At 37.6% G+C, this 27,904-nt stretch overlaps 1 protein-coding gene across 1 annotated transcript in view; it reads left to right on the top strand.

The window, feature by feature from the left end:
* Window positions 1–27,904, top strand: part of COL24A1 (collagen type XXIV alpha 1 chain) — a gene marked incomplete at both ends in the record, with an annotated part of 120,911 nt that overhangs the window by 64,270 nt on the left and 28,737 nt on the right. The window contains 11 exons of the mRNA XM_083867473.1: window positions 3,930–3,983; window positions 5,026–5,070; window positions 12,802–12,855; window positions 14,591–14,644; window positions 16,139–16,192; window positions 16,942–16,995; window positions 22,443–22,496; window positions 22,755–22,799; window positions 22,915–22,959; window positions 24,061–24,114; window positions 27,046–27,099. Coding sequence (XP_083723599.1) covers window positions 3,930–3,983; window positions 5,026–5,070; window positions 12,802–12,855; window positions 14,591–14,644; window positions 16,139–16,192; window positions 16,942–16,995; window positions 22,443–22,496; window positions 22,755–22,799; window positions 22,915–22,959; window positions 24,061–24,114; window positions 27,046–27,099 — 567 coding nt within the window. The remainder of the gene's footprint in view (window positions 1–3,929; window positions 3,984–5,025; window positions 5,071–12,801; window positions 12,856–14,590; window positions 14,645–16,138; window positions 16,193–16,941; window positions 16,996–22,442; window positions 22,497–22,754; window positions 22,800–22,914; window positions 22,960–24,060; window positions 24,115–27,045; window positions 27,100–27,904) is intronic.

Raw genomic sequence — 27,904 nt, 5'->3', positions numbered from 1 at the left:
GTTAAGACAAACAAACCCATACCAAAACAAAAAAAGGCAAAATACCAAACACAAAACTCTCCCACAAATGTCTGTTTTTCAGCTGAGGAAAACATGCAAAAAATTAAACAGAATTTCAAAATTCTCTGTAACTGAGTCCAATATTGAGTTTAATCTGTCTGAGCTTCTGCCGAGAGCCTCATGGAAATTTTTATTTGGCTGCATCATCCTTTGAGCCTCCTCCTTGGGCAGGGCTTCATGGCAGAGACTCCCATGTTGTGCTGTGGCAATTGGAAAAGAAGATGCTGCAGTGGGTGACTCACGGGCAGTGAGACACCACCTTCACATCCTCCACGTCACCGGGCACGCACAGGCCACCATCAGCTTGTGTCAAAGTGACCCAAGAGGAAAAACTTTTGTGTAACCTAGCAAACTGAAATATTTTCAATCTATTTTGGGTCAATTTGACCTAAATTATTTAGATTTTTATTTCTCTCAGTAGGAAATGTGCACACCATTGGCATGTCTTACGGCTCTCTGGTTTCTCTCTCTCAACAAGTTGTTGAGAGCAGAGTATGTGCATCTGAAGTGAGCCCCAGGGTTGCTGTCTCTAGACATTTTTAGTAGTTTGCTGGCTAACATCCTCTTCTGAAATGAGAGACAGGGGAGAAGAGAATTTTGCTTGATGGGCAGCTCTGCCTGTTTTTCCTCCTTGTCCAGGGGCCCACAGGCTCTTGCCTGGATTCTATGGCTTCTCTTGACTCCAGCTGTTTCACAGCTCCAGGCCAACTTGTTTGTGCTGCTGCTCTTCTCTCTGCTCCCATCTCTGCTTGTCCTTGGTGCCTCACTCTCACATGTAACACACTCTGTGTGATTGTGTCGGTGAGAGTCACAGCCCTGGCTTAAATCTCACATACTGAAGCAGGACTGAGTCAATAAGCTGCAGAACACATCTGTCTTTTTAAATTATGCTTCCTTGATTGCAATTTGATGTTCATTTGATTTACATAGCCTTTGCTTCCATTTTCTACGAAAGGGGTTTTAAGAAGTGCATGTTATACCTGACAGTAAACACTACCACAGTTGTGTTGCCACTGCACTAATTGAATTGCCATGGGGGCAGAGGGAGTCCCTGAGAGGGACCTAAATAAGTGGTCTGGCCATGCATGGCCCCAAGGCACCATCAGCTGTCAGCTCTGTCTTTAGCTGACAGATGTGTTTAACTTGTGTTTTGCAACCTCCAGGAGTGGGAGTGTGGGAGTTCTTCATTCTCCTCATCAATCTGCTTCAGTTGTTTGCCTGGTTTACACACCTTTTTTCTAACGTTCCATCTGAAAGTCTTGCCTGAGTTTTTCTCACTACAACCTTGCTTCCTGCCCCACAGACTTTATTTGTGGGCCTGGTTAAATAGGTTAGTCCTCTTTTCAGCCACTCTTACCTTGGTTTTCTGGGACTTGTCTGAAGCAGGTAAAGTATCCTTGTAGGTGATATATTGTAAACCTTTCATTATTCTTATGAAAAAATAATGGAGCATATTTCTAGTGCTTTCTCTTTTACAATTTCAGGTCAAGATATCCAATCCCTGCTTCAGGTTTAGACATATAGCAAGCTGGCAGCCATAACATTTCACCTCATTTTTCTCCCTCCACCCTCCCCTGCCCTTGTTTCTAACATTTGCTTTAAAAAACATGAAAGAAACCAAAAGCCCCTGGGACCCACCTGGCCAATGCTGCCATCAAAATAGATCATCTTCTGCTGGAACAGAAGTTAATATGAACCTGCACGGGAGTTCTCAGTCTGAGCTTAAAAAAGAATTCCCATATGTCTAAAGCAACTGGAGATAAAACTGAGGATGTTCCCCTGCTTACACAGGATATATCTCAGTTCCAAAGACCTCAGTCTGTTTAAACTTTGGAAGAGGTGTTTGAGCTGAATCTGATCACATTATTTGATGTTTCATTGATTCTTTCCAAGCCTTCCCACTCACTCTATTCCAAAGTCAAATACTTACATGCTCTCAGTTAATCTGTCTACATTGAAGAAAAAAAAAAAAAAAAAAAAAAAAAAAAAAGCAGCACTGATTTTTTTTTTTTTTTTTTTTTTTTTTTTTTTTTTTTTTTCTTTTGGTGCTTGCTTTTTTGTTCTGTGGAAATACAGGAGTTGCCATACTAAAGATGTGACTGTGTTTATTCAGCTTCCTCCCACTTAACCCTCTCTCTCAAAGGCTATCCAAATATTAACACTGTAACTGTCATTGTAGCTCAGCTCAGTCAATGCAAGCATTGGTGTCTTTTTTTTTCTTTTTAAATCTTCATTCCTGGAGAAGAAAATGCCTTTGAAAGAGTGAAGATTGTTTTAAAATTACCAGAAAGTAAAAAAGAACTGTTTCAAGTTGATTCCTTTGTGAGCTACATGTGTTAAACAGAAGCTGAAATTTATTGGAATTGTATAGTTATAAGAGGAGCAGTTTTCCTGATGATAGTGGAAAATGTTCTCAAATCTGCCCTATACCCCCAGTGCAGTATTTTCTGGAAGTGCCTTCCTGTGGACTGAAGGCATATGGGAAGCTTAGGCAGGGATTGAAATAGAATGATAGTGAGAGATATTTCTATTAATATATACACACCTGTACCTACCAGCTCTGAGGTGAAAGGAAACACAGTTGACTGCTGTTTCCTAAAGGGTGGAACTTTCAGTTAATATTTTAGGAAACAGACATTTCCTTTGGGATTACCTTGCCCTGGAAGAGTAATTTTCTCAGGGGTTTACAAGCAGAAAAGCAGCCATCCCTAATTTAACCTTCTGTCAGTGGCTTTTTCTCCATGTATAAATGTATTGTATTTCTATTTAAAGCCAAATCCATGTGTTTGATTGCTTTACCAGTTAAATCCACTTGTTCCATTTTCTGATCAACTTCCATCTGTTCTATGTCCTTTGCAGCTAGTACATGGCTGAGGAATGACAGCCAAGAAACCTTTACAAGCTACAACTCAGTTCAGTTCTCATAAGACTTAAAATTATCAAGGTAGTTAATAAGGGCCACTAGTTTTCTTTTGATGAATTTCACTTAAAATATTTTTATATTACCATCTTGCTGTATAGAAAGACCTTAAGTTTCTTTACCATGAAGTAGTTAAACAGCATGTAGTGACCTGCAGAAGCCCGTCACTGGTTCTTTGTTAAGCCTTGTGGAAAGACACGGTTTGCTTTATCTGATTTTCTCAGAACGTCTCTTCATGGTCTTTTCTCTCTGCATTCCTGGCTGTACCATATTTTAGTCCATTGGCAAAAGAAAAAATATGTTCCTTAAGTGATTTTGTTTGTTGGAACTTGTTGGGCAAAATGAAATCACTCAGCCTCCTGCTCTGATTGATGTTGCTGTATCTCTTCTGGCTAACAGTGTTATTACCACAGTATCATAGCAACAAGATCTGTCAGCAGCAAAATGCTAGTGGAGAGAAATGAGGCTCAAAATCATTGATTTTCTGAATAAAGAGGAAGAGTGTGTTTGAGCTGATTTTGTCTGGTTAAGGAAGAACAGTTGTGACACCAATCCCTGAAGTCTAAGCATCCAATTTTATTAGTATTAAGTCCCTATTCTGCTGGAATTAACCAGGAGAGAACTATGCCTTGCCTTTTTTTCGTCTCCCTAATAGGTTTTTTCAAAGTGAAATTGAAATGTCTTTCAGTCTTGCATTGTGACAGTTTTTCCTCAGTGTTAGATGCTGTAGCTTAGTACAAATTTTGCTTACTGTTCCAGTATTTGTTGAAATATTTAACAGTGTATTTTCAGATATAGATTCCTAAATGCACTTGCTTAAAATTTTTGTATTAAATATTACTAAACTATACATTTTTAGTGCATGTATTTTGATAAATAGATAAACTGGGATGAAATTATCTTTTTGAAATAAAATATTTACAATATTTTATTCTAATCCTTATTTTAGGGAAAGCCAGGACAGAAAGGTTATGTAGGTGATCCTGGGCCAGAAGGTTTAAAGGTAAGTGATGGTTTTATGTATGAAATAGAATATTTTGAATAGAGTTATACACAGCTATTTACAGTGACATACCAGTGAAAGGATATGAGCACACATGCTTCCAAAGAATGTCAGTGTGTATCATACTGATTATTCTGCTTTCTGGCAAGATCCTGTTTGGAAAAAGGAGAAAATTGTGCAGCTCTAGGAGGCAGAAGTGTGTGAGCAAAGGCTACACCTGCTAAAATGAGATGGAACAGCCTGGGAATGTGAAGGTGCCTGGACTGGGGCAACAAGGGACTCAGGGCAGTTCCTACACTGACAGAATTTTGGAGGTGTGACTGGGGGTGAGATGAAATGCTGCAGCTCAAAAGAAGAGCTTGTGGCAGCAGAATTTCCCTGTGCTAATCTGCAATCTGCATAAACAGTACTCAAATAACTGTTCATCAGTTATTAGATAACTGAGATTATAGTCACAGCCAGATAATCAATAGAGCTTACACACCCAGCTTCCACCCGTTAAATACACAGCAAAATGTTCCAGTTATGTAGCAGTGTTATTTTGGAGAACAGAATTAATTAATAATTAATGACAGTTTCAAGATTTTGGGGGAAGGGGAAGAAGTCTGTTGAATGTCATTCAAATACCAATTTCCTAATATTTAATTTAAAAATGACTGTTATCAATATAGTGCACAGGCAACATTTACCTTTGAAGCAGTAGTGAAATAGTAAAGGTAATTTGCTGAAAGAAAAATTTAAATTAAAAAAGCATAATTAATTTTATAGTATTTGCTGACCTAATGTATTTTGTGAGCACTTAATTGATAGTTTTTATTTTTGCACACAAATCCTGAATACCTTAGTCCACCATTTTACCAAATCAAAATTAGCCACTGACAAAAAAATTTTTGGTTACTTAATTTTAGCTTTTAAAGTTTTAATTGGCAGATGTAATTTAGAAAATAAAGAGGTTCCTAGGAAAGCAGAGGACTTTAATATACACATATGAAAGAAATTACTTTTCTAGTGAACTACATCATCTGTTTTCTGCATTTAACAGGGAGAACAAGGAGACCAAGGAAACCTTGGAAAAACTGGTGAAGCAGTAAGCTTGAATTCTCTTTCTGGTTTATTTAATTCTGTTTTATTTGAGAGCAAATGAATACTTTGTTGCAGGCATTGTCTGATGAAACTCGCCTGTATTTGAAGGTGTAATATGTCAGTTATACCTTTGTAATCTAGAAGATTCATACTATTTAAGGAAATGTCCCATTTTAAGCATTTTCCAAAATTAATTCTGCTCTTCTCCCAGTATGTTGTGTGAATATTGGAAGTGGTTGTAGGGATTTTTCAAGGCACATTTGTGTAAGTGAACAAGTGATCCTTTTCCAGTTGAATCATTTGAGGGGCTATGTTTAGCCTGAGATGTATTTTGCAGGCTTGTTCTGTCTACCCTCCATAAAATCACAGAGCTCAAGGTGATCTTGTGGTGACATGTAGTCCATCCCCTTCTGCCTAGGCAGGATCTGTTATCTTTACATCATTTCTGACAAATATTTGTCTAACCAGTTATTAAAAAGCTTCAAGACCAGGGCTTCTCTATTTTTTACAAAGTTCTTCCAGTTGTGTAACCTGATTCCTTTCTGCTGGAAACAGCATTTTACACATGGTGGTTGTTATTCTGTGCCTCTTTCATTCTTTCTTTTCAGGCTTAACAGTCCCAATTCAATTAGTCTGTCATGTTTTTGAGATAATTTAAGTCACATTCTGACTTCCCTGTAGCCTGTTTCCAATTCATCCAAACATCTATGACTCCAGCCTACTGCCCAGACTGCTAAGAATACTGAGAGAAAGGAAACATTGCTTCTTGCAAACCTACTTCTTGCGCAGATGTGCTCATTTTACAGTAGTGTGTTGTTACTCAGTTTGAGATCCACAGTCTCCTATCCTTAGTTTTATTAAAGACCTTATATCTCACAGTTCTTCCACTGTAGGTGCTTTTTTTAGTTGATTATTGTCACTGAGACATGTCATTTTGCAATTCTCTCTAGTTAATTTCATCCCCTGCCCTTTTGTATTTTTAACTTTTGTCTGGGATTTATGAGCAGCTGTGGATTGTAGAATGTCTTCTAATTTATGCACATGTATCTAATTAAATGAGCTTCATAGCCTTAATCTGTTGTTACCTTTGTATTATCTGTCAGCAGAGGACCAGTGCCCACTACATAATCTTTAGGGGAATAATATATATTTTGTTATCATTGAGGCCAATAGAGTGTAAAACACCAAGAGAAGACACAAGCACACTCAACCCTTAGACCTTTCAAAAGCCCTTTCCTTCACCTTATTCACCACTGCAATCTGTAACAGTTAAGCTTTTCCAAAAAGTATTGAAAAGTCCTAACAGGAAGAAGATTATTTTTCTCATATGCATAAAATGATTTTCCAGATGTGAGTCCTGATGCAAAATATTCACTTCTGTATGCTTTGGATGCAGATTTTGCTTTCAGCTTCTCAACTGCTTCTGTTTGTAACAAGTAATTTCTCTTTCCCTTGGCGTGCACATAGTGTGGATTCTTAATTCATAGATAAATCCACTCCCTGCTATTCAGTATTGGCTCTGGTGCCATGAGGACATCTCAGGAATCAAATATGTCACATGCAAAACAAACAAAAAGTTTGAAAAACAAAGTACAAGAGTAAAGTACAAGTGCTACCAACTGTTGGGACAGATTTTGGCATGGAGTCAAAAAGAGATATGCAGTAAGGTATCCGTCCTTACTGATGCTTTGGGGAGTTTGTGTTCTACCAGGGGCTTGGTCACACTAAATACAAAGAGTAACTGTACAGTTTATTTAATAGTAAAGGCAAAGGGAAAAAGAAGTTGCTAAAAAGTTGATAATAAGCCCAATGTCTAAAAAATTCTGCATATTTGGTTTCTCCCTTCTGCAGCACAACCTCACCAGTTTCTCTTTTTGGCTTGTCAATGGTTTTCTGTTTATTCATTATCTCTATGGACAGACTTCTTCAAATAACAGTATATAACACATATTTTTAAAATCATGGTTAAAATGTATTATACTGCTTTTTAGCAATCGGGATCCATCACAGCAGTCCAGTTTTCCAAATGATAACTAGTGCATTTCCTGAATAAGCTGTCCATGGAAGTGATTTCGCAATAATAAATCCTGTAAATGCTGAATTCATAGCAAATTACACCATGACCACATGATACCCAAGGGTTGTACCAATATTTTTCTTCTGTTTCTTTCAATTTTCTCGCTTACCCTCAAATCATTCATCTCCTGTCATTCACTAAAATGTCTGCCACTGCTATTTGAGGTGCCAAAATAGTTACTCCTTTTCTGTAGCAGCTTTCCCAGGTCCTGCTTAATGCCTGCTTAGAAAAGTATAGATGGCAACTCTGCACAAGCAGGGAAATTTCAACAACAGGAGATTGGACTATAACACTTGGTTTTTCAGCCTAGTAAGGTGGAATATGTGCTGAAATACAGCTTGGTCAATAGGCTAGAAGCCATAGTAGCCAAATTTCTTAGGTCACATGAAGCTGCTGATTCTTCAGTGCGTATTTCTGCCAAAATATTTCTGGATGCTTGTCCACTGTGGAAACAGAGTAGACTAAATTTATAAAATGTTCACTGTGCTTGTAAGTTTAAATGGTACACATTTAAGAGTAGATCAGGAATGTGCTTAAAGTCAGACTTCAGACACTATTCCTTAACTAAGTCCTACAACAAAAACTGATTTTCTGGCTACAGCTTATGTTGTGTTTTTTTAAAGGGGAAAGGAGCAGGTTCAGGTGGGGCTGCTTGGTCCAGCAGAGCCCTGAGCTGTGGTATAATCCAGCAGCTGTTCCTTGCTGCAGGATATTTGGTTAACTGGAGGATCTTCAGGTCTGATTGGAGAGGGATTGGTTAAGACAGTGAGAAGCAAGGAAACAGCAGACAGAGCAAATGTACACTGCTGGTGAGACAAAATCTTTTGGAAGCCATGCCAAAAGAAACAACCCCTTCAGCTACTGAGAAAATTCCCCTTACATTTTGGGGGAGGAAATCTGACTTTGCTGACATGTGCAACTGGATTTTTATGTGCTTAGATAAGATGCTGTTCAGTGATGGAGAGCAAATATTTGAAACTAACTTCAAGCATCTCATACAAATGATCTGTTTGTTAAAATGTCAGGGATGATTTAAGAAAGTGCTTTATTGAATTATTCAGAACTCATCTCAATTTAAAACAGTTGTTTTCCAGGATTGTTTTAGTGTTTAATAATGCTAGTGTTTACCCAGGCTACGCCACTCTGAATGACCAAAAGCAAATTAATTCCTATTTTTCCTTTCCACTTCTGTTAAAGAAATTCAGCTTGTGCACTTCTGGATTAGGAATTCTTGGTGTTTATACACACATTGAGACAGAATACAAGGGTAGAACTGTCAGCTGTAGTATGTGCAACTGGTGTCAAAAGGCAGAGTTCATGAACACAAATCCTGGAAAAATAATCTTCAGAAATTACATGTCAGCAAATTTCTCTGGTTGCACACAGTTTTTGAAACAACAGTAGGAAACCAAGCTGAAATAAAAAGTGCTTTGCCATGAAAAAATAACCTTACAATGCAGCAAAGGAAAACTGGGGATATTCAGGCTGTCAATGGCAGCTCCAGAGCAGGCTGCAAATGATCAGTCTGCAGGAGTCTCTGAATGGCAATAAAATACTGCAGTAAGGCCATGTGCCTTGTAGCTGAGTTGCTTTTGGGAAGAATAAACATAAAGCAATTACCACATCTTTCAGAGAGGTAAAAATTAGCTGGATTAGGCACCAGGGATGCCTAATTCAGGGAGAATGGAAGCTGCAATTCCTTTTGCTTGAAGAAAAAATTAAGTGAACTTTAACTGATGTGTTCAGGATGCTCAACAGAAGGAGTTGTTTGAATTGTCCTGAAAGGTCTGGGCTTTAGGGATATTCAAGAGAGAATTTTAAACCATAGGCCAAAAGATAAGTCAATTGAGGAAAGCCTTTTTTTAAAAGTCTGGTGAATGCATGGGACATTGCCAAGGGCTTCCAAAGAATGAACTACTTCAGCTGCTTTGAGAAAGCAGTTGGATAGAAATCATTGTAAGTTCTGTGAAGGACTTAACAGTGAATGGTAATAAAAGTACTTCTGCATCTTATGTTGTGCTTCTTCTTTTTACCCCACATGACCTGATATTTTATAGTTCCTGCTGAGAAGAGAGGAGAAAGGGGTTACAGTATCTAGAGGTTAGCTTTATCAAGCTATCGCTCATTTTTCTAGAAGGATTTTCTAGTGCTTCTCTTTATCATTTGGTTTCAGCTAGAGGAATAGCACCTGCATGTGGTATCTGCAGTTTTGCTTCCAAGATTTTGTCAGTGATCACATCCTACTCTCACTTTGTCAGGCAGCTTCCCTTAAATGCGAGCATTCCTCTACAAGTGCTATCAAACAGAATTACCCTACTTTACACTGGAAGCAAAATTCAATCCATTTCTTTCTTTCTTAAAACTGCTGTAGATTTGGTGATTGATGCCAGTATATTTTGCCTTTGAGATATTCGGGTAGTTGAATTTTTGAGTCTTTTAAAGAATTGAGTGAAATATCAGCTGCAGGGTACGAGTACAGTGCATCTCTACTCTTACTCACTTCCTCCATTGGCTGTAGCAAATCTCAGATATTCATTCAGATTATCACCTCTAGTTGATTACCAAGTAACTTTCTCAACAGACAGAAAATTAATAGAAAAACACTATTGTGACAAGATAGTATTTTAAATTTATTATATCATTTCGTTAAATGAATGTTGAAAAAAAATATTTGAGAATGCTGAACTGTAAATGAAATAGCACTAGATTAGAAACTTTTCAATTACCACCAAAGAACACATTGAAGTACAAGCTGGCAGGTAACTGCTCCCACAGGAATGTTTGGAACCAGCTTTATGTTTATTTCTCACTACCAGGTTTTTCAATGGATTACTCCATACTTAGGTTTGTATTAAGTGTACAATGTGTTTTCAATTATTCAGCTACAGTCCAGTTTCTAACACGGAGCATATGCCCTGGCAAGATGTTTTTGTCTTTCTCAGGCATGTGTTAGTTGTGAGATCTGGTCTCTGATTCATTTTCCACAAAATGCTCCTGTTAAGAAGGTTTCTAAAATGCTGTTATTATGCTGTTTTTGTCACTGGAGGCTTTTACACAAGTCCTTGTAAATGAAAGTTGATGACTATTTTTTTTAATAAGTTACTGGTTTCTTTTTTTAATCACTTCAGGATTTTTGCTTTACTTTTTTGTTTTCTAATACATTCAGTTTTGTATTTGGAGTGCACCACTGTTCCCCAGAGGATTGAAGGGATGCTGGAAGACATTGATTCAACAGATCTGCTTTGGACTGTATTCATTTTCTTACATAAGGTGGAGAGAGAGTTGAAATCTCAATCCAGTCTTAGTAGCTGGTCTTTATAACAAGCCAGTCCGAATCTGGGATTTTAAGAGCCGTATGATCTTACAGAAATCCTGTAGGGAATGATGTAGGGAGAACATCATTTTATGGCTAATGTGTTAACAACAAGATGTTTTGTTCTCTGTACTTTCTTTTCCCTGAATGCTACTAATTGTTTGAAAATTCAAAATTCTATTCCTAAGTAAGTTTTTTGGTTATCTTGCCTCTGTGCATCCCAGCCCTAGCATTTTCTCTGTCTCTGTTTTAAATAGAGGGGTGGAAGTGCATTTAGTTAACCTGTCATGAATTTTCTGCTCCTAAAGTCCTTGTTGCTTTTAGCATTTCACTGGCTTCACTTTTAGTCATCTTGACTATTGTTTTGCTTTCCATAGATATCCAATTCCAGTTATGCCAAATTTCTTTTATATCTTCTGTATCAACCTTCTTAGTGTTTTTGCTGTACATTTTCTTAACTACTTTTGAAGTATAGCCAATCTATAGGAAACTATTTAATAGCCAGCCTCTGTCCTCGCTCTGGAGGATGCCATAGGCTTGCCCTAATGGGCTAGGGAAGACAACAGCACGTTCACAGTCGCTTGTTTCTAATCATTCCTGCTCTTTCAACCCAGAGCAACCAAGTCAGAAAGACAGTACTTCTGAATTGAAAAGAGAACTTGATCAGAGGCTGTATATTAAATGGTTCACTGCTGGGGCAAGGCACAGCTCCCCATCTTTCTGATCAGCATCTTCAGTCCTGTAAACAGTGTGGCATTCAGTGTGAGACCAGGAGTGTCTCTGTGGGAAGAGAATAGGTCTGAGTTTCACCTTGGCTCTAATTATACCTTCTGTTCTTTCTGGAATAAGAAAATCGAAGTGATTAGTCTTTAGCATTTTGAAACTGTACCCCCACACCTCTTACCTTGATAAGCAAGAGTACAGGGTAATTCTTTGTCTCTGAGGCCTGCTGTTGGCTCTGACTGGGAGCTCTCAGAGTTGATCACAGAAGTCCCTCATTGCTGCCAGTGATGTCTGGGCCATTGCCTCGGTGCCAATATCACCTGGACCCATCTTGGGCTGTTGCCAAGGCAAGAGACATCTCACTTCTGACATATAATACGCAAGTTCCCACACATAATATATCAGTGCAGCAGCCATAGAGATGCCTGCTTATCTCTTCAGTTCCTTCCATAAAGTAATTTGTGCCAGTATCCCCAGCCTCAAAGGCAGTTGTATCGCTGCCTCATTGCAGTATGTTTAAACTGGGATTTCCAGCATAGCTAGCAGTCTAAGAGAACAAGTAATCATAAAATCTCTACTTACTTTGCACCTGTTCTGTTAAAGTACTTGAGGCTGAACTGTATTCACATTATACAGATAAATGATGGATTTTTATTTTTTTAAAGTAAAACCTTTTTTTTTTTAATTACACTTCAATGACAGTGTAGTGCTGCTAATTCTGGTTTCTTCCTACACAGAGAGAGGTGGCAATGCCAATGTGTGAATTGACATAATTGACTTTTCTTTTTCCTTTCTGAGGTGTTACACACATTGTACAGTTGTGTATTATGTCACTACTGGGAGCTTCCACATTTCTGCCATGTTCCAAGAGCAATGTACTCTGGGCACTTAGTGCTTTTTCTTCAAGCCCAACGTGTCATGTTTTTCTCAATTGAAACCTTGCGCTATAATTTCTTTTTCTTTTAGGTTTCATTATAAAGTAGGTATTGTAAGCACTGGGAATAAGGATTTTTAAAGTACTTCCTCTCATGTTTCCCATCCCATATGGTCGTACTGGTTCTATCCAGTGGAAATTTGTGAGAGAGCCTCAGGAGAGCATTATTTCATTTTTGAATGCCTGAAAGGCTCTGATCCTCTGACTTCAAAGGCATTTGGGGCTACTACTCTTGAAGGGAAAATTCTGACAACACCTGATTCAATATCATTTTTGTTTTGACTGCATTTTACATTTTTCCACTGAATTTATTCCTTTTGAAATTTGTGGTCAAACTAAAATGCTAGCAGAGCAATTATAATCTTTATTTGTATGTTTGTAAAGCTTTTAGCAGTGCAAGATTGAGCTCAGTGACAGATCTAAGTTGGTAGGGTAGTATTGTGGTGAAATTAATATAATTTCCCTTCTGGCAGTAGCTATTTTTAATTGGTTTGCTGAGATGCAGAGGTCCTTCTGCCTGGACTGAGCCAGGTTAACTCATGCAGCTCTCACTTTCCCACAGGTGCATTTAGACAGACATGGGCTCCTCTGGGATGAAGAAATAGGCCCTGCTCTGTTTCTGGAGAGCTGCTGACCATGAACTAGTGTAGACATCATGCAAGTAAAAGTCTGCTTTCTTTTTATACAGGGATCAGCTGGTTTACCTGGAGAAGCTGGGCCATCTGGAAGCCTTGGTGAAAAGGTATAATAATGTATCTGACTACTCAGCAGCTTTGAAAACCATTGGGGTAATAAAGTACTGGTGAGAGATCATTTACTGACCACTATCAGAGCTAATATTCCTGTAGCTATTTCAGAGCATGGGGATGTAATAATTGGTAATCCAAATGTTCTTATTTGAGGTATGTGTCTGATATCCTTGATTTTACTTCACAGTTAATTTGGAGTTGATAGATTTGATACCTTACTTATATCCCTTTACTATACTGCTATTGTTTCTGAGAAACTGGCATGAATTATACTTGTTTTATACAGGATTCACTGGTTTTGTACTACTACATAATGAAGACAAAAGTAGAAAGGGAAAACTTGGCTGTATGCATGAACCAAATAAAAAAGACAAGAATGAGTTTTGTCTGCTATGCAGTAACAGTTGTGTTTGTGAAAGTTTGGCAGACTCAGCATGACTAGAACAGTATAAATAGCTTAAGTGTATTTGACATGGTTTTATTTAGGTGAAGTATTTTAAAACTGAAAAACAGGAACCTATTACTGGACTGCATGTCAGCTTCAGTTATGATAAAAACATAATTGTTTGTCATTATGATGCAGCACCATTTGTATTTCTTTCCTGCAGGGCTGAATTATTTCACCTAGACTGGTGTCTGCTATTTAGATATTTTATTGAGAAAGTCTTAATCTACTATTAGGAATTCCATTAAAATCTGTTAATAATTTATATAATCAGTGAAAGGAAATACATCAGTGGAAAGCCCTGCTTTAGATTTATTCAAATCTCATATGGTTTTAGTCATAATATCATCTTAGAATTTCATGTCAAAGGATTCTTGTTCTTCATAATTACCTTTGGCCCAACAAAGATAATTTTGTGATACAGCTGCTAGTTTAGCTAGGAGGGAAAAGGCAGTAAAAGACTAATTAATTTATCATCAGCAAATGGAAGGAAGCTTCTTCATGGTGCAATAATTTTCACTGCTATGCTGTTTCTGTAGAATTTGTCTTCCTCTCTTACGGATTAAGTAGTGCAAGGTAAACATGCTATGTGCATTTAAATGACAAACGTATTTCTGGCATAATTACAGGATGCAATATAAAATACAGTGTTATTACTTTGTCATGTGCACTGTTTGTAATAAAAGTGTAATCTTCTGAGGATAATCTACAGCTAGGTCTGATATTTGTGCTGGGTGTGACATGAATGAAAGGTGAAAAGGTATGGAAGACCAGAAGAGACCCTTCCTGCTTCCCCTATTCAAGTTGCTTCAGCAGCTGTTGAAGGGCTGACCTTCCCTTTAGATCTGTGCTCTACTAACACATACTGAAAAAAAGACAAAGAGAGAGAAAAAAACTTTTTTTCTTTGCTGTCCTAAATTCTATGGATTAAGGAACATACTATAAATATGAACCACCCAACAGAGAGAAAACAGATCTAGCAGAAGTTCTCAGAGACTGATATAGTCAAAGCTCTTGTTCAGTCTTCTAGGAAAAGACAAGACAGAGAAACTCAGTTTTATCATTTTTTTCAAAAGATGGATAGGCTTGTAGGAGGAAGGAATGCAGAAATTAAAAAAAGAAAATTAAAAAAGGTCATTGCACAGTTTCTGAAGGGCAGTCTCTCAACCAATAGTGTGATGCACTGCCAGGTATGCTTAGTGGACATGGGAAAAGGGGAAGAATATTCAATGTTCTTTTCTTTTTCTATTTTGTTGTTGTTGTTGTTGTTGTTGTTTTTAAAGGGAGAGCGAGGCAATCCAGGACCTGTAGGTCCTCCTGGAGAAAAAGGTGTCATGGTAAGTTACAAGTAATGTAGAATCCACAATTATGTTCCTGATAAAGGCATTTTAGTCTCCAGAGCAGTAATAAGTTCTCACCCTTCTGGGTGTGCAGACCTTATGGAGGGGTAATATTTAAGATGCATAGTTCCTACAAAGTTTCATTTTATAGCTTTATCCCCTCTGCAGCAGTGAAATTGCAAAGGGATCTGCTGAATGAAAGAGCAGAGCAGCTGAATTTTTGAAAAATGGCTCTCAGCAGCCTTAATAAATTAAACAAAGGTAAAGTAAAATAACCATTTCCTGTGTAAACTGAGGTGTAACCCAGGTTGTTCTAGTAGATAGACTAGTAACTAGCATCACCTCTAATTCTACTGCCCAGTACCTCCCAAACAGACCCTTGTGGGAGGACTGGCTTCCTGACACCACCTCTTATCCTGAAGCAGGAGACTGCACTTCATGCACCCAGAGGCCATGCCATGGGAGTGTTTGGGTACAGAAGTGAAAGACTGTAACATGGGCCCATGGCCATGCTCTTGTTGAAGTTCTCTAGAAAACATGCTCAAGGCTTGGTTGTGTGTTTGTTTGTGAGCACTGTGAAAGCTCCAGAGTGTATAGAGAGCACTTGAAGGTTTAACTGCAAGGAGATGACAGGGAATTTATGTGTAATGTTGTAGGTGCTGCATCCTGCTCCCTCTGACACTGGTGTGGTTGGCAGGGCTGAAGTCTCCATGGCATTGTACAGAAACTGCAGGTGTGGGCCCGAGCATGGTGCAGTGGGTGGTGTTCTTGCCATGGACAAGGATATTATGTGTTTGCAGTAATTACTCTTTGGGCATCCACTAGCAAGGAAGAGATCAAGTACTCTGAGACTGTAGACCAATTAAATGATCCATGCAGAATCAATGATTTTTGAAGCTTTGTCCTTCATTAAATCCCTCTAATCTAGATTTACCTTCAACCAGCTGCTTTTGATCCATGAAAAAAATCTTATTAGGGACATTAATAAAGAAGGATTTATTAATACAATATCCAGTCTTATTAACTACTTTTCTTGGACTGTTATTAATGCTTATTGCCATAGATAAATCCACTTAACTCATAGCAGAGAGAACTTTTCTCAGTAGTAAGTCATTGCAGTCCTCAGACAAGAGTTGTTCTTGGCATTTGGTCTTGGCCAAGTCTGCCCACACCAGGATGTGTCCACTTTCTGCTCCCAATGTCACAGCCTTCTTGAGAGGAGTTTGAAATTCATTTAGAACTCAGCATCTTTTGTTTCAGTGTATCTCTCCCAGCTACTGCCTGTGTGTGGGAAAGCATAATGGTTACTAGGATATAGATCCAATTAAGCATCTAGTTTTTAAACAAAATTTTGGGAACAAATTTTTCAAAATTAATTATTTTATTAATTTATTGCCAGTTATTCAGCTAAGTAACTGGAGTTATTACTGTTGCTGTAATAACAATTTAGATAAAACTGTTCTGTCTTTTCTATGTTTATTTTAATTCTAGGGCTATCCAGGACCCACAGGAGGCCCTGGACCTGTGGGGCCAGAAGGATTACCTGTAGGTATAGGGGGGTGCTTTGGTTTGACATAAAATGAGCTATTTTCAAATTGTCTTTTTGCTTTGCTGAAGCTAAGAATAGTTTCTAGTTTGTACTGCAATCTATAAAACTGTCATGAAAATGTACCCATCCAGACAGAATCTGTTTACTTGCTGTTTGCCAGGGTGATCTCTGAGAGACAGGAAAAGTAATTATATGATTTATTCATCCATTTAAAAATCACTCAGTTGAAACAAGTAGGGAAATAGAATTTTGCAAGGATGGTTAATAATTGCATAGTATTTTTAAAATTCATTGGTGCCTAATATAGTTTAAATATATTCATTATGTGTTTAGCTTCATTGTTAATAAAAAATAAATTATATTCTAATCTGCTATGTATAATTGTTATAATTTGTCTACTATGGGTCTTCAATACAGATAAAAATCAAACCTTTTATCAGAAACTGTTCGTGCTTTTTAACATAATGATGCTGAAATACAAGTATCTTTAAAAAATTTTGTGATAATAGACAGAAATAATTTATCCAACAGTCACATCAGTGTTTTGTAAAAATAATGTTACATAGTCTGTTAATTAGATTTTTCTATGTAAATTGTATAAACATGATTAATTGAATTTGAACCATGAGTGAAAGTGATTGGTTTCCATTTCTTGCATTGTTTGTTGCTTAAGGTGCATAAGCCGTACAATTTTCAGGAATTTGTGCTTAAAAGACAATGAATAATAAGTTTGTTTGACATGTAGGGACCTTCAGGGGCAAGAGGACCATCAGGGCCACAGGGACCTAAGGGAAGAAGAGTAAGTACTATTGCTTCTTCATGTTACTTAGAGCAGAGAATAGTGTGTTGGAAATAGGAATCTAAAATATAACCTATTTACAGCTGCTCCCTTTGTCCTCTGGACTCAACTCGTTTGTGTTGAAATCAGGTAGATTATACTTATTTTTCCATGTAGGAAACAATAGGAATCTTCATTTCTCCTCACAGTGAAATGGGCTTTGCCATTGGTTTTGGCTGAGAGCAAAACTAGAACCAAGATGACCACTTGATTGTTTTCTGTACACATAAACATACAAAAGTTGTCATTTATAACTACCACTGGACTATTTCAGTGTTTTAAGGACTATTTTCTTTACCTGCATTTAGTTCTTTGGAAATAAAATTGAAATCTCTCAAACACAGTTTTGAGGGAGAGGAAGTGTAATCAGATGATACTGTGTGCTAGAATCTTGAACCTCCACTTGTTAGATTGTCATTTCCATTTCACTTTTATCAGGGAAATTGATACCATTTTTTCACTGTATGCAAAACACTAATCCAAAGCCCGTATTAGTGAAGTGTCTCTCACCTTGCCTACCAGTTTGACAGTGTATCTAAGATTCTTAAGAGACTTCTACAGCTCATACCAGTGGCTGGGTTGTGTCTACAGCTCCATTTATTCCTGATAAATATGTCTCTATGATTTTGGCAGTACATCATGGAGTGCAGTACTTATAATTAAAGATCACTCAAAATAAATCCCAAATATCCCCAAGCTCTGTGAAAGTTCCATTTTGGAATTGTGGTTTATGCCTTTGCCTCTACCCAACATGACAGGGAATGTCTCATGAAAGAGAGTCTAAGAACAAACCCAGGTCCTTAGGCTTGAGAACAAACTCCCACTGAAGCCACTGAGAATTTTATCTGCTCTCAAGATCAAAATATCAGAGTAGAAGTGGAATCTCACATAAGGAAAATATCTGAGGTGCCCTGAAACCTGGGATTTGTCATCAGAAAGAGAAGTGTCAGAACCCTGAGCTCTTGTGAAGGCCTCAGAAAATGCATACCACAGTCAGATACAGAAGTTAAATGGAAGCATATGGAAATTTCCCTTCATTTTGTATAGAAACAAGAACGTATCCTGTCTTCACAGCTGGAATCTGTGGGAAGTCTTAGAAGCACTGACCCTCTACTTGTGCACTGTCACAGAATAGAATTCCTTCACTTCATAAATTCTGGACCTTTCAGCAATGGTTTTGAATCCAAGATTACCCAGCAGCTTACTTCTGTCTGAGATTATCCAGCTGTTCACTCTCCAGTACACCCAGGAGCTCTGGCCAGCTGAAGGCAGGCTGTCTAGAAGTCTATGGAGTAACTCACTCTTGGGGAATTTCAGGGAATATGCCACTAAGCACAGCACTAGAACAGAGCTTCCTCTGCTTATGCTTGTGAGTTGATGCACTTGGCTAGAATCATGTGGAAGGTTTATTACACTTTATTTTTTAGTGTTTATCTCATGAAAACACAGAGGGAGAGCACCATTTTGTAGATACTTCAATGGCAGAATGACACTGAGGGTGAGAGTATCAATATGTAGGAGAAAGAATTTCTTTCCATGACCAAAGGAAGAAGTACATTAGTCTGGAAGCCTGACAGTGTAAGCAGCCATGAAGTCATTGTGGCATGATCAACTTTCATTGTCTTTGTTTGCTAACGTGGGAAGTAAACCACAGTGTCAGAGACTGGTTCTGCTTTCAGTTCATACCATAATCTTGGGCTAATACAACTGTATCTTCTAGTTCAAGAGGAGATCCTGTATCATTAGATTCATTTCATAAGTGAGACCTAAGCAAAATTCCCAACAGCTGCTAAAATTCGTAGCATTTAGTATTCTTCAGATTGGCATCTGGTGTTTGCTCAAAAGAAGTAATTTTTCTGCTCTTACTTTCCTGGAATGCAGATCATGAAATTTAGACTTGAAAATGCAGATAAATGAGACAGTGAACTGCTGTGCATTTGTGGTCAGGTAGCAGCAACTCAAGTCTCTAGCAGCCAGTAGGGTTGTCTCCTGTGTAGTGGCATCTGGACTGACATGAAGAACCTCAGTTACCTGAGGACATCTGTGCTTAGTTTTAATGAGTGATAACTTTCATACTTCTCACATCAGGGAATGTGGAACTGAGCAAATTGTGTGCACTTGTGAAACAGGCACCCAGCATGCCTGGTGGTACATGGATAGAATGTGTTCATCTCTCTTAATTGTTCGAAGGAAATGAGATTAAATTGATGACATTTTCTAATACTCTCCCATGTCAGCCACCAAAAAAGAGTAGTAGCTATATATTGTGTTTGTGTTATTTTCGCTCTTCTGGTATTTGGGAGACAGGACGAGAAAGAATAAAAAGAGTTAATTTGTGCTTCTTACCTTCTTAGATGAACTTTTTCTCAGATAATCATCCTAGAGTTTTTCAATGAAAAATGTTCCATTTTAGAAACAGAGCTGAACCCACGCCAAAGAAAAAAGTAGTAGCAGTCGTTTGGCAGCCTCAATCCCCAGCTCTGTTGAAACCTAATTTAAATAACAGCAAATCAAGTATATCTTTCATTCTGTCCTAGCTATAGTAAGAAATTGTACAATCCAATTCATCTGTTCCAATAAGGAGTCACACCATACTATTTATAGGAATGTTAGTGTATGCTTTTGTCAGGATATTAAATTGCCTTTCCCTTGGATTCCTGCCCTTTGTTATGTGGCTGGCTAAAGGAAGGCATGGCCCAGAGGATCATGTTGCTTTCTGTTACGTTGTTTTCAATTCAAAGTTACAAAGTAGAAGGTTGGTGTTTTAAATGGTAGGCTTTTTCACTTAACTATTAGTGATCAGATCAGCTGTCATGCACTGCCAAGGTGAACTCCATTGAAATGGAGATCTGTGTGAATGCCAGAAAGGTTTTAGTGTGTTATGTGCATAACACAGACTAGGAATCTTGTGCAGTCTCCTGAGTGTTTCTCGAACTGCAAGCTACAATCCTCTTTATGATTAAAGCTATGTCAGAAGTGTTGAAAGAATTTATCTGTTAATTCTTAATGCTAGAAGATAAAACCTAGAAAGACATTATTACAAAATCTGTAAAGTGAAAACATGTCCTTTTTCTTCCTTGAATATTTCATCTTGAGATTTTATCGTCTGGTCAGCCCTGTGAAGAATGCACAAAGAGAAGTGACAGATAACATATCTGAAAAGTCTGAGAAAATCTAAAACTTTCCTGCAATTGCTTAACTTGACACTCTCAATTTCCCCCTTCCTTGTGTTGTCACAGGTGGTTCCTCCACAGGTCTTCCTTGAGCTTTTGTCCCTTCTACCCTGATAGCTGAATGACCTGTCCTCACTCCATCTGTTTCTTCTTGTCTCTTCTCCTCCTGTTCTTTGAGACATTTCAGATCAGGGGACAATAAACCTGCTAAATCTGCCTTGAATTTTCATCACAACTGATTTTGTGTGTGTTACATAAAAAAAAGTGAAGAGCAGTAAAACCTGAAATTAATTTGATCAAGATGTTAAGCTTTCTTTTGAATTATGCTATATAGTAATTCAACAATTGAGTTACCCAATTACATAATCTTAACATGAGTCCCAATATAAATGTTTTTATAAAAACCTACTTCACCTTTGAAAACACTACTAGTGTTTTTGGTTTCTAATCTCTGAGCACATTGAAGTCACAGATTTTTTTTTCCATAGACTTCAGTATTGTTTGGTTTAGGACCTTTCACGCTGAGTGCCACGTGGCAGCTCAACATTGTCTTCTGTAGCCTCTTTTCCTCTCTAGCTCAAAAAAAATGCCTGTAATTGCTCAGTCCTGGCTCACACCAAAACAAAATAGATGGCCAGACTAGCCCAAGGATTGCCTCACAAAAGCTGAGTCCCAAACTACAGAGTATTTTATACAGCTCTCCCTGCCTGCCCTTTTTCCTTTTCCTATGGTTTCTGTGTTCCTTTGTGCTGGCCAGAAGTAGCAGTGCTGAAAAGATGACAGATGAGTTCTCATGGGATATTTCTGGCTTTGCCAGAATATATAGTTATATATCAGCTCACAGGAAAGTCCTGTTCCTGAGAGGTTTTCTTTTCAGGAGAAAAGCCTAAATGATTCTGGACACTGTTCCTGAGTTACCAGTCAGCCATTTTCACTTTTGCTCCAGAGAAAAGTGGATGGGCACTCAACACGTGTTCCAAGAGAGGTTTTGATATGGATCAGTAAGTCCAAGTCAGAGAGAACAAATTGTGGTATGTTTTTTCTCAAAATAGTTAAGGGAGATATGGAAGTCACAGATATTTTTTGCAGGGAAAGTAAACTAAATTAACTCAGATGTGCTTCCAACAAAGTCATTTTACAAGTCCCTATTATTATCATTTAGAACAGTCTTATGACTGAAAATCAGTCATGATTGGATGCCCTTCTCTATAAATCATAACCCAAGATGTAAGGTTCTCTACAGCCCAGAAATTCACCATAGAAATAGATATTGTTTTCCTCTAGGCACTGCCGTGGTAGTGTACTAACTCCTTCTGATGCCAGCCCAGCCCAAATGGCACCAGGAAAGCTGTTATGTCTTATCTTCCCAAGGCATACTACTTTAAAGAGCCTGTCTTGATATTTATCTAGCTCTTCCTTTGAAGTGGTCATTAGTTTTAAGTTGTTCTTAACTGGTTTTAATTTAATATTCTGTACCTAAACAGTCATGGTTTTTAGAATTATGGAAATAATCTCCTAAATCTGCATGGATAAAATATTCTTTTCCATTTTGCTCATGACCTATTTAAAGATTTCTCATTTGTTTGTAAGCTAATAGATTTAGATTTCCAATCTTAAATAAACTCTGAATATTTTGGCAATACGTATTTGCTGTATTATGCTACAGTAATATTACGGGTAATCTTTGTTCATGTATTGCTTATAAAAATCAATTTACAAAAATATTTTAGTCTAACAATAGAGCACAGTAGTTCACAATTATAAATTGCTTCTGATCTTGCCTCAAACTGGTTTACTAATGGAAGAACTTTATTTGCTTTTTTACAGTATTACTAGTAAGATTAATTTTTGCATATGCATCTTATAATGTGCTCAAAAGCAAGCACTCTGTATATACAGTGATCATCTAAATCCCTCTAAGTAGATGTCTGTTGCATGAGTAGAAGGTGGATGAAAAAAAGAGCAGAAAATGTCAGCCTGCCATCTGGCTCCAACAGAGACACTGAATGTTTTGTTTACATACTTTAAAAAAAATCTTTCTTCTTAAATTCATAATTCAACAAACCAGAAACTTATTTTATTCTTTGAAGCTTTATTTCACACTTGACACACAATGAAAACTGGTTTTCATGCTAACAAAATGTTTCCCCTCTCCTAAAGCTTATGTAACATCTCCTAAATGACAACCAAAAATAATGCATAATTAGTATTCCAAATCACTTGTTCAATATTCAGGGGCCAAGAGGTCTTGATGGTCCTCCAGGAGAACTGGGAACAGAAGGTACTAAGGTGAGTGTTTGCATTGCTATATAAAACACTGAGGTAGACCATAACAGATAAAAGAAAATGAACCAAAAAACCCCAGAAGCCAGAGAGTTCCATTTAATCCAAGAGATTTGGAAATCTCTGCCTTTTCCAGATACTTTGAGCACATCTAAGCCTGAATCTGCACTTTCTGTAGTTACCCAGCATTTAAACTCACAGTAACTGAATGCAGTTTATCAAGCAACTGTATGGAGAATTTACACATTGTTTGTTATTTATCAGGGAGAAAGAGGTGATCCAGGAAAGAAAGGAGTTCCTGGGCTCATTGTAAGTATTGGAGCCAGTCTTTGTAGTAAACTTTAACACAGTAACTCTGATTTCTGAGCTGTGTTTGGAAATTACTTGAAGCCAGCTTTGTCTTTTGATATTTCTCTTTAACCAGGGTAAAGCTGGAAATCCAGGAGAAAGAGGAGATCAGGGTGCACTTGTGAGTATGAAATTTACTAGTACTTCTACAAAAAAAAAAAAAATCCAGAAAATCTCATACTTTGTTTGATACTTGGGTATGAGGAAGTTTATCTATTTCAGAGCAGCTGAAAATTCTGATAGTTTGCACTTATTCATGCAAAGAACCAGGGACAGAAGTGCAGTTTTAAGGATGAAAATCTTTGTGACATAGAACAATAATTATTTGATAGATTTTGGGGTAGGTGTGTGTTATCATTGTAGGGCTAAATGTAGAAATGGGTTAAACATATATAACGTATTGGAGAAAATTCCTTCTTTTAGTGTTTCTTTGAATAGAAATCTAATGTATTCTTTTTGAGGTTTTTTTACAAAGCAGGTTATCAGTCTGTCCAAATTGTACTGGATTTTCAACAAAGAGGAAAGCAGAAAAACCAAAATAAAGCAGTAATGGTTGTGCTTTTGTTCTGCAGTTGAAACTTAAAATGTAGGTTGTCACCATACTTCTCTTGCCTTTTCTGCTCAGATTTAGGAGCTTGTTGCCTCTCCCCTTTGACACAAGGGGTTTTCATTTCCTCTTCATTCACTAGAACTTTCAGATGTGTTTATACACACAGAAATTAATGAAGCACAACCTCATTGGGCTGAAAGGATGTGTAAGAGCACATTTATTGAAAGGACAGGATACTGATCTATTACTCCAACAGCTACAGTTTCTAGAAGACAGTGTGAGATAGAAATGGTATGAGAGAGGTTGAACAGAGAGAAAAGTGCACTCTGAACCTTACTGATTATCTAAAAACCAGCTTGTAGGACAGTTTGGACATACAAGCAGCACATGGTTCTAAGGAGAATTACAAGGAACTGGTAAATGGTGGTTCAGCTAGGATTCATTTGTATGTAAAACAAACTAAGGGAGGATTTATTCAAGACTCCCTCACCTGCTGCAGAAGCTGGTGAAATGTCAGTGCATGTCAACCAGGAAAAGAAGGCCGCACATATTTCTTGGGTGTTTTACTTATGTGTTAGTTACTGTGTGGACAAAAAGAAGAGAGGAAGTGGTGTTCTCAGAATATGATGGAACTTCTTTCCAATGATTTTTTATTTTATTTTAATCTTCCAGGGCTTGCTCGGGCCTCCAGGAACCACAGGAGACAGGGGACCAGTGGGAGAGCCAGTAAGTTGATCCCCATGCCTGCTTCAAAGTTTTTCCATGTATTATACAACTCCCTGACGACTCAAGCTCCATTTTACTAAGATTCAATATTGCCAGCTGTGGTTAGGTAGGAATTGTGGGGTGATTGTTCCAAAACTGCAGAACTGGAGTCTGCCTCCCTTCGTGAGGTGGCCTGTTAATCTTGTTGGGAAGCTCTGTAGTAAGGGGTGCACACCTTAACAGAGCATGACAGAACACAGACCACAATATAATGTGGCTTTATACCACATTGAGGTAGCTACCTATATGATGTACTGTGTAAATATATGTACCAATACTTTAGTGGTGTTTTTTTAAGCAAATATTAGAATTGTTGTTCAGGAACACAGGGGCCACATCTAATTGGCATCTATTAAATTTTCAAGAAGAAACTGCTATAATAAACCTCAGACATTCCTCTGCTGGATGGATTCTTGTTACTATGTCAAAGCCACACTCACATTCATGTGACTAATATTGTTACAGAAGATCACACAGAATCTGCAGCAAATATATGCAATATACTGCAAGATATAGCTGTGACAGGAGTAGTATTGAAGCACCATCTCTGGGAGTAAATCAGGTTATATAAATAAAGTGAAAGAATGCATGCAGTCTTAATGTGATTTGGGAGAAGGCTCCCATTTTTCTGCTGCAGAAATCTAATAGAGTTGTCAAAAATTTTGTGTTTACACTGCTTCTGGAAAGTAATTTTGCACAGTAAATTGCACATAGGTAATTTAAATCTTGAAAGTGAAGTGTTGATAGAAGTTATATTATTTTTAGTATTATTAGTATTTAGTGTTTTTTATAATATTTCTACTAATCCATTGTCTGACATACTTACAGAAAATAATTGCACAATTACTCAGTTTTCTAGCCCTCAATTGTAATTGAGGGCTAGAAAAACACCAACAAATTTTCTTTAGGCTAGAATTGCATACTTAACATAAGCTGCCAACCTGTAGGAATGGCAAAATGTTTCACAGAAAATGTTCTTTTCCAATAGTTATCACTGGATTCCTGTTACTTAATCTCTTTCATTTATTATATCTAATCTTCATGTTGCAACATCTGAGAGCCTTACAGTGAAAGGTTTATATGCCAAATTCCTGCCATTTTCTGGCCAAGTCTGAATTTTCATATCAATAGCATGCCTGTCTACCTTACCTAATCTAAGTGGTCAACGCTTGAGCAGTCTACATTTCTGTTGTACTCATCGTCATAGAAACTGCATATTCACTGTCAGAAGAAAAACTTATCCTGTGAACAGGATAGCTTTTCTATCAAGTGCTGAAAGAGTAAAATGTCTTCAGAAAATGGTCTCTGGTTCTCTGGATCTAGAAAGAAGTGATAAAATGACAGAAGATATTGCACAATAAAACGCGTGGCTCTTTTTTTAGCTGCCCATCCAAACAGCTTGATTTCATCCTCTGTCAGCTGGTCACTGTGTGAAAGCCAGCTGCTGAGGTTTTCTGGCCCTGTCACTAGTTCTGCATAGAGCAGAAAAACCCTAATTGTTGGTGGAGCAGCAAAGAAATGTAGGCTATTAGAACTATTTGTATTAACGAGATTGATCTAAATGACACTCAAACCTTATCTGTTTGTCTGGCATTTCAGTAAAATCCTTTGCAAGTTACCTGGTGCTAATGGTTAAAAGGAGTCCCCATACCACTCTAAATTTTTGGCTTCTGAAAGTCTCAGGAGAAAGTTACATTACTGATCCAGCAGCCTTATCTCCATGGTAATATGAAGAAATGCTTGACTTGTGAAGCAAACTGAAGCTTTGTGACACTTGCCTAGTGGAATTTAATGGAATTGCTGCAAATGAAATTCAATTAATTTAGTTTAGGACTAAGTAATTCTCAAAGGGAAGTAACTTCAGTTTTAGTTTATCATATTTAAACGAAGATGAAATGTCAAATATATGCATCTGCATTCTGTCAGTAATATGAAATTTACATTGTTGTCACAAGGGAAGAGAAAATTCACATTGCCATTGCCAGGTCATCAGGAGGAGCAAAACCATATGCATAGTCTGTAAGAGGAAGTGAAACCAAGTAGAGTAAATGTTTGTTTTAAAGGCTTCTGTCATAAATAGAAGCAGCATCTTTCTTTTACATCAGAATTGTAGATCAAGAAAATGTTTTGAATTTAGGATGTGTTTAGATGCAGACGAGTCCCAACGGGGTAAATAGATACAAACTTTCTTAAAGTTCAAAGATTGGTTATATGCAGAGGGTTGATTTGGTTTGATGTACATTCACAGTGGCTATAGAATCAGCTGTGAGCTGTTAGAGGCAGCCACTGCTCCCCAGCACACAACTCCTTCTCTGTGGGCCCAGATCTTACATGTGCAGGGGATTTGAATGTGCCACTTTGGAGAACAATCCCTGAGTGTTCCTGCAGTAAATTCCCTACTTACATGTAAGGCTTATAATAAAATGTTTATGGTATAGTTACTAATATTACTAAGAAGCCTCCAGCCTTTAGATTACTACGCCTCAGTGGCTGTTCTGTACAAATGCTGCTAAATCCATGGTGAAGTAGTTGTTTTCAGTTGATTCCATACCAGACTGTAGGCTTTTCCACAAAGCAAACCAGACAGTCTAACAAACCTTAATTAAACAAAGTCTCAGCTTGTCAAGAGAAGAGCTTAGTTCAGATAATAATTTATTTTTAGTCTCAAAGAAAAGACATCTGTGCTATTATTTGAGATCTGTTGTTTCAGTGTGTCAAGGTTGGTACTGTATGCCATCATGGGACTTGGATACACTGTTGGATTCAGGAGGAAAGACAATGAAATATATTTCTTTATTCCAGTTGGAAGAGTTCTGAAGAGACCTATTGAACACACTACAATGTAATTTAATGTTAATTGAATGATGCATCCAAAATTTTGTTTAATGCCAGGGTCCAAGAGGACAACCAGGGGATGCTGGCCCTGTTGGAGAAATGGGGTTTGAGGTGAGATTTTGATCATTTATAAAGCAATTACAAATTCTCAAACAACTGAATAAGCCTGGACAATATGTTTATTAATTTTTTTTATTGCCTGCAGCTGACTTAAATATCATGAGCTACTGAGAGACTCTTAAATAAAGATGTTACTAAAAAATGTCTAAAATGTCTAGCTTGTTTTGTTGTATGCACTGTCTTTGAGCATACAGTCATGACATTTGTCATAGGAGGTGAATGTTTAATTGAGCAAACAACTCTTTTTTTGGAAGCACCACTTATCTTGCAGTTAGGCAGCAAAACACCATTAATCATATGTTCTTTCAAATTGTAGATAAAGGAAAGCAGCTGTAGACAGCCTTCTTGCTAATTTCTGCTTCTGTTTTTCTACTTTGTTTTTAATATTTCATTGAGAGAAATGTGACAGAATGTATTAGCCATGCTTGTAATGAAGTACCTGAGGGATGAGCTCACTTAGAACAGTAAGGATTTGGCTTAGTCAAAGAAAGACTCTTCCTCAGTCACCCAAAACCCAGACTGACTATTAAGAAAAGGTTTATATGTAAACTTTACAAAAAGCTGTCTGATACCATTAACTCCTTAAGGGCTGAGGCCTCCAAAAGGGGCTTAGTTTTCCAAAGGCTGTATCTACTTGGCTCCAAGTCTTAACAGACATGACGTTGTCAGTCAGATTTACAGAAAATAGATGCTTACTCAGCAGTAATTTGTGGTGAAAGATAGAGGCTTAGTGGTACTGCTGAGTCTTCAGTATGCTCCTGACCCACAATGTATTTCCTGAACTGCTTCTGTACCC

This window comes from Zosterops lateralis, assembly GCF_965231275.1.
Source record: "Zosterops lateralis genome assembly, chromosome: 9".
Classification (NCBI taxonomy): Eukaryota; Metazoa; Chordata; class Aves; order Passeriformes; family Zosteropidae; genus Zosterops; species Zosterops lateralis.
This window is presented reverse-complemented; position numbering and strand designations above follow the sequence as displayed.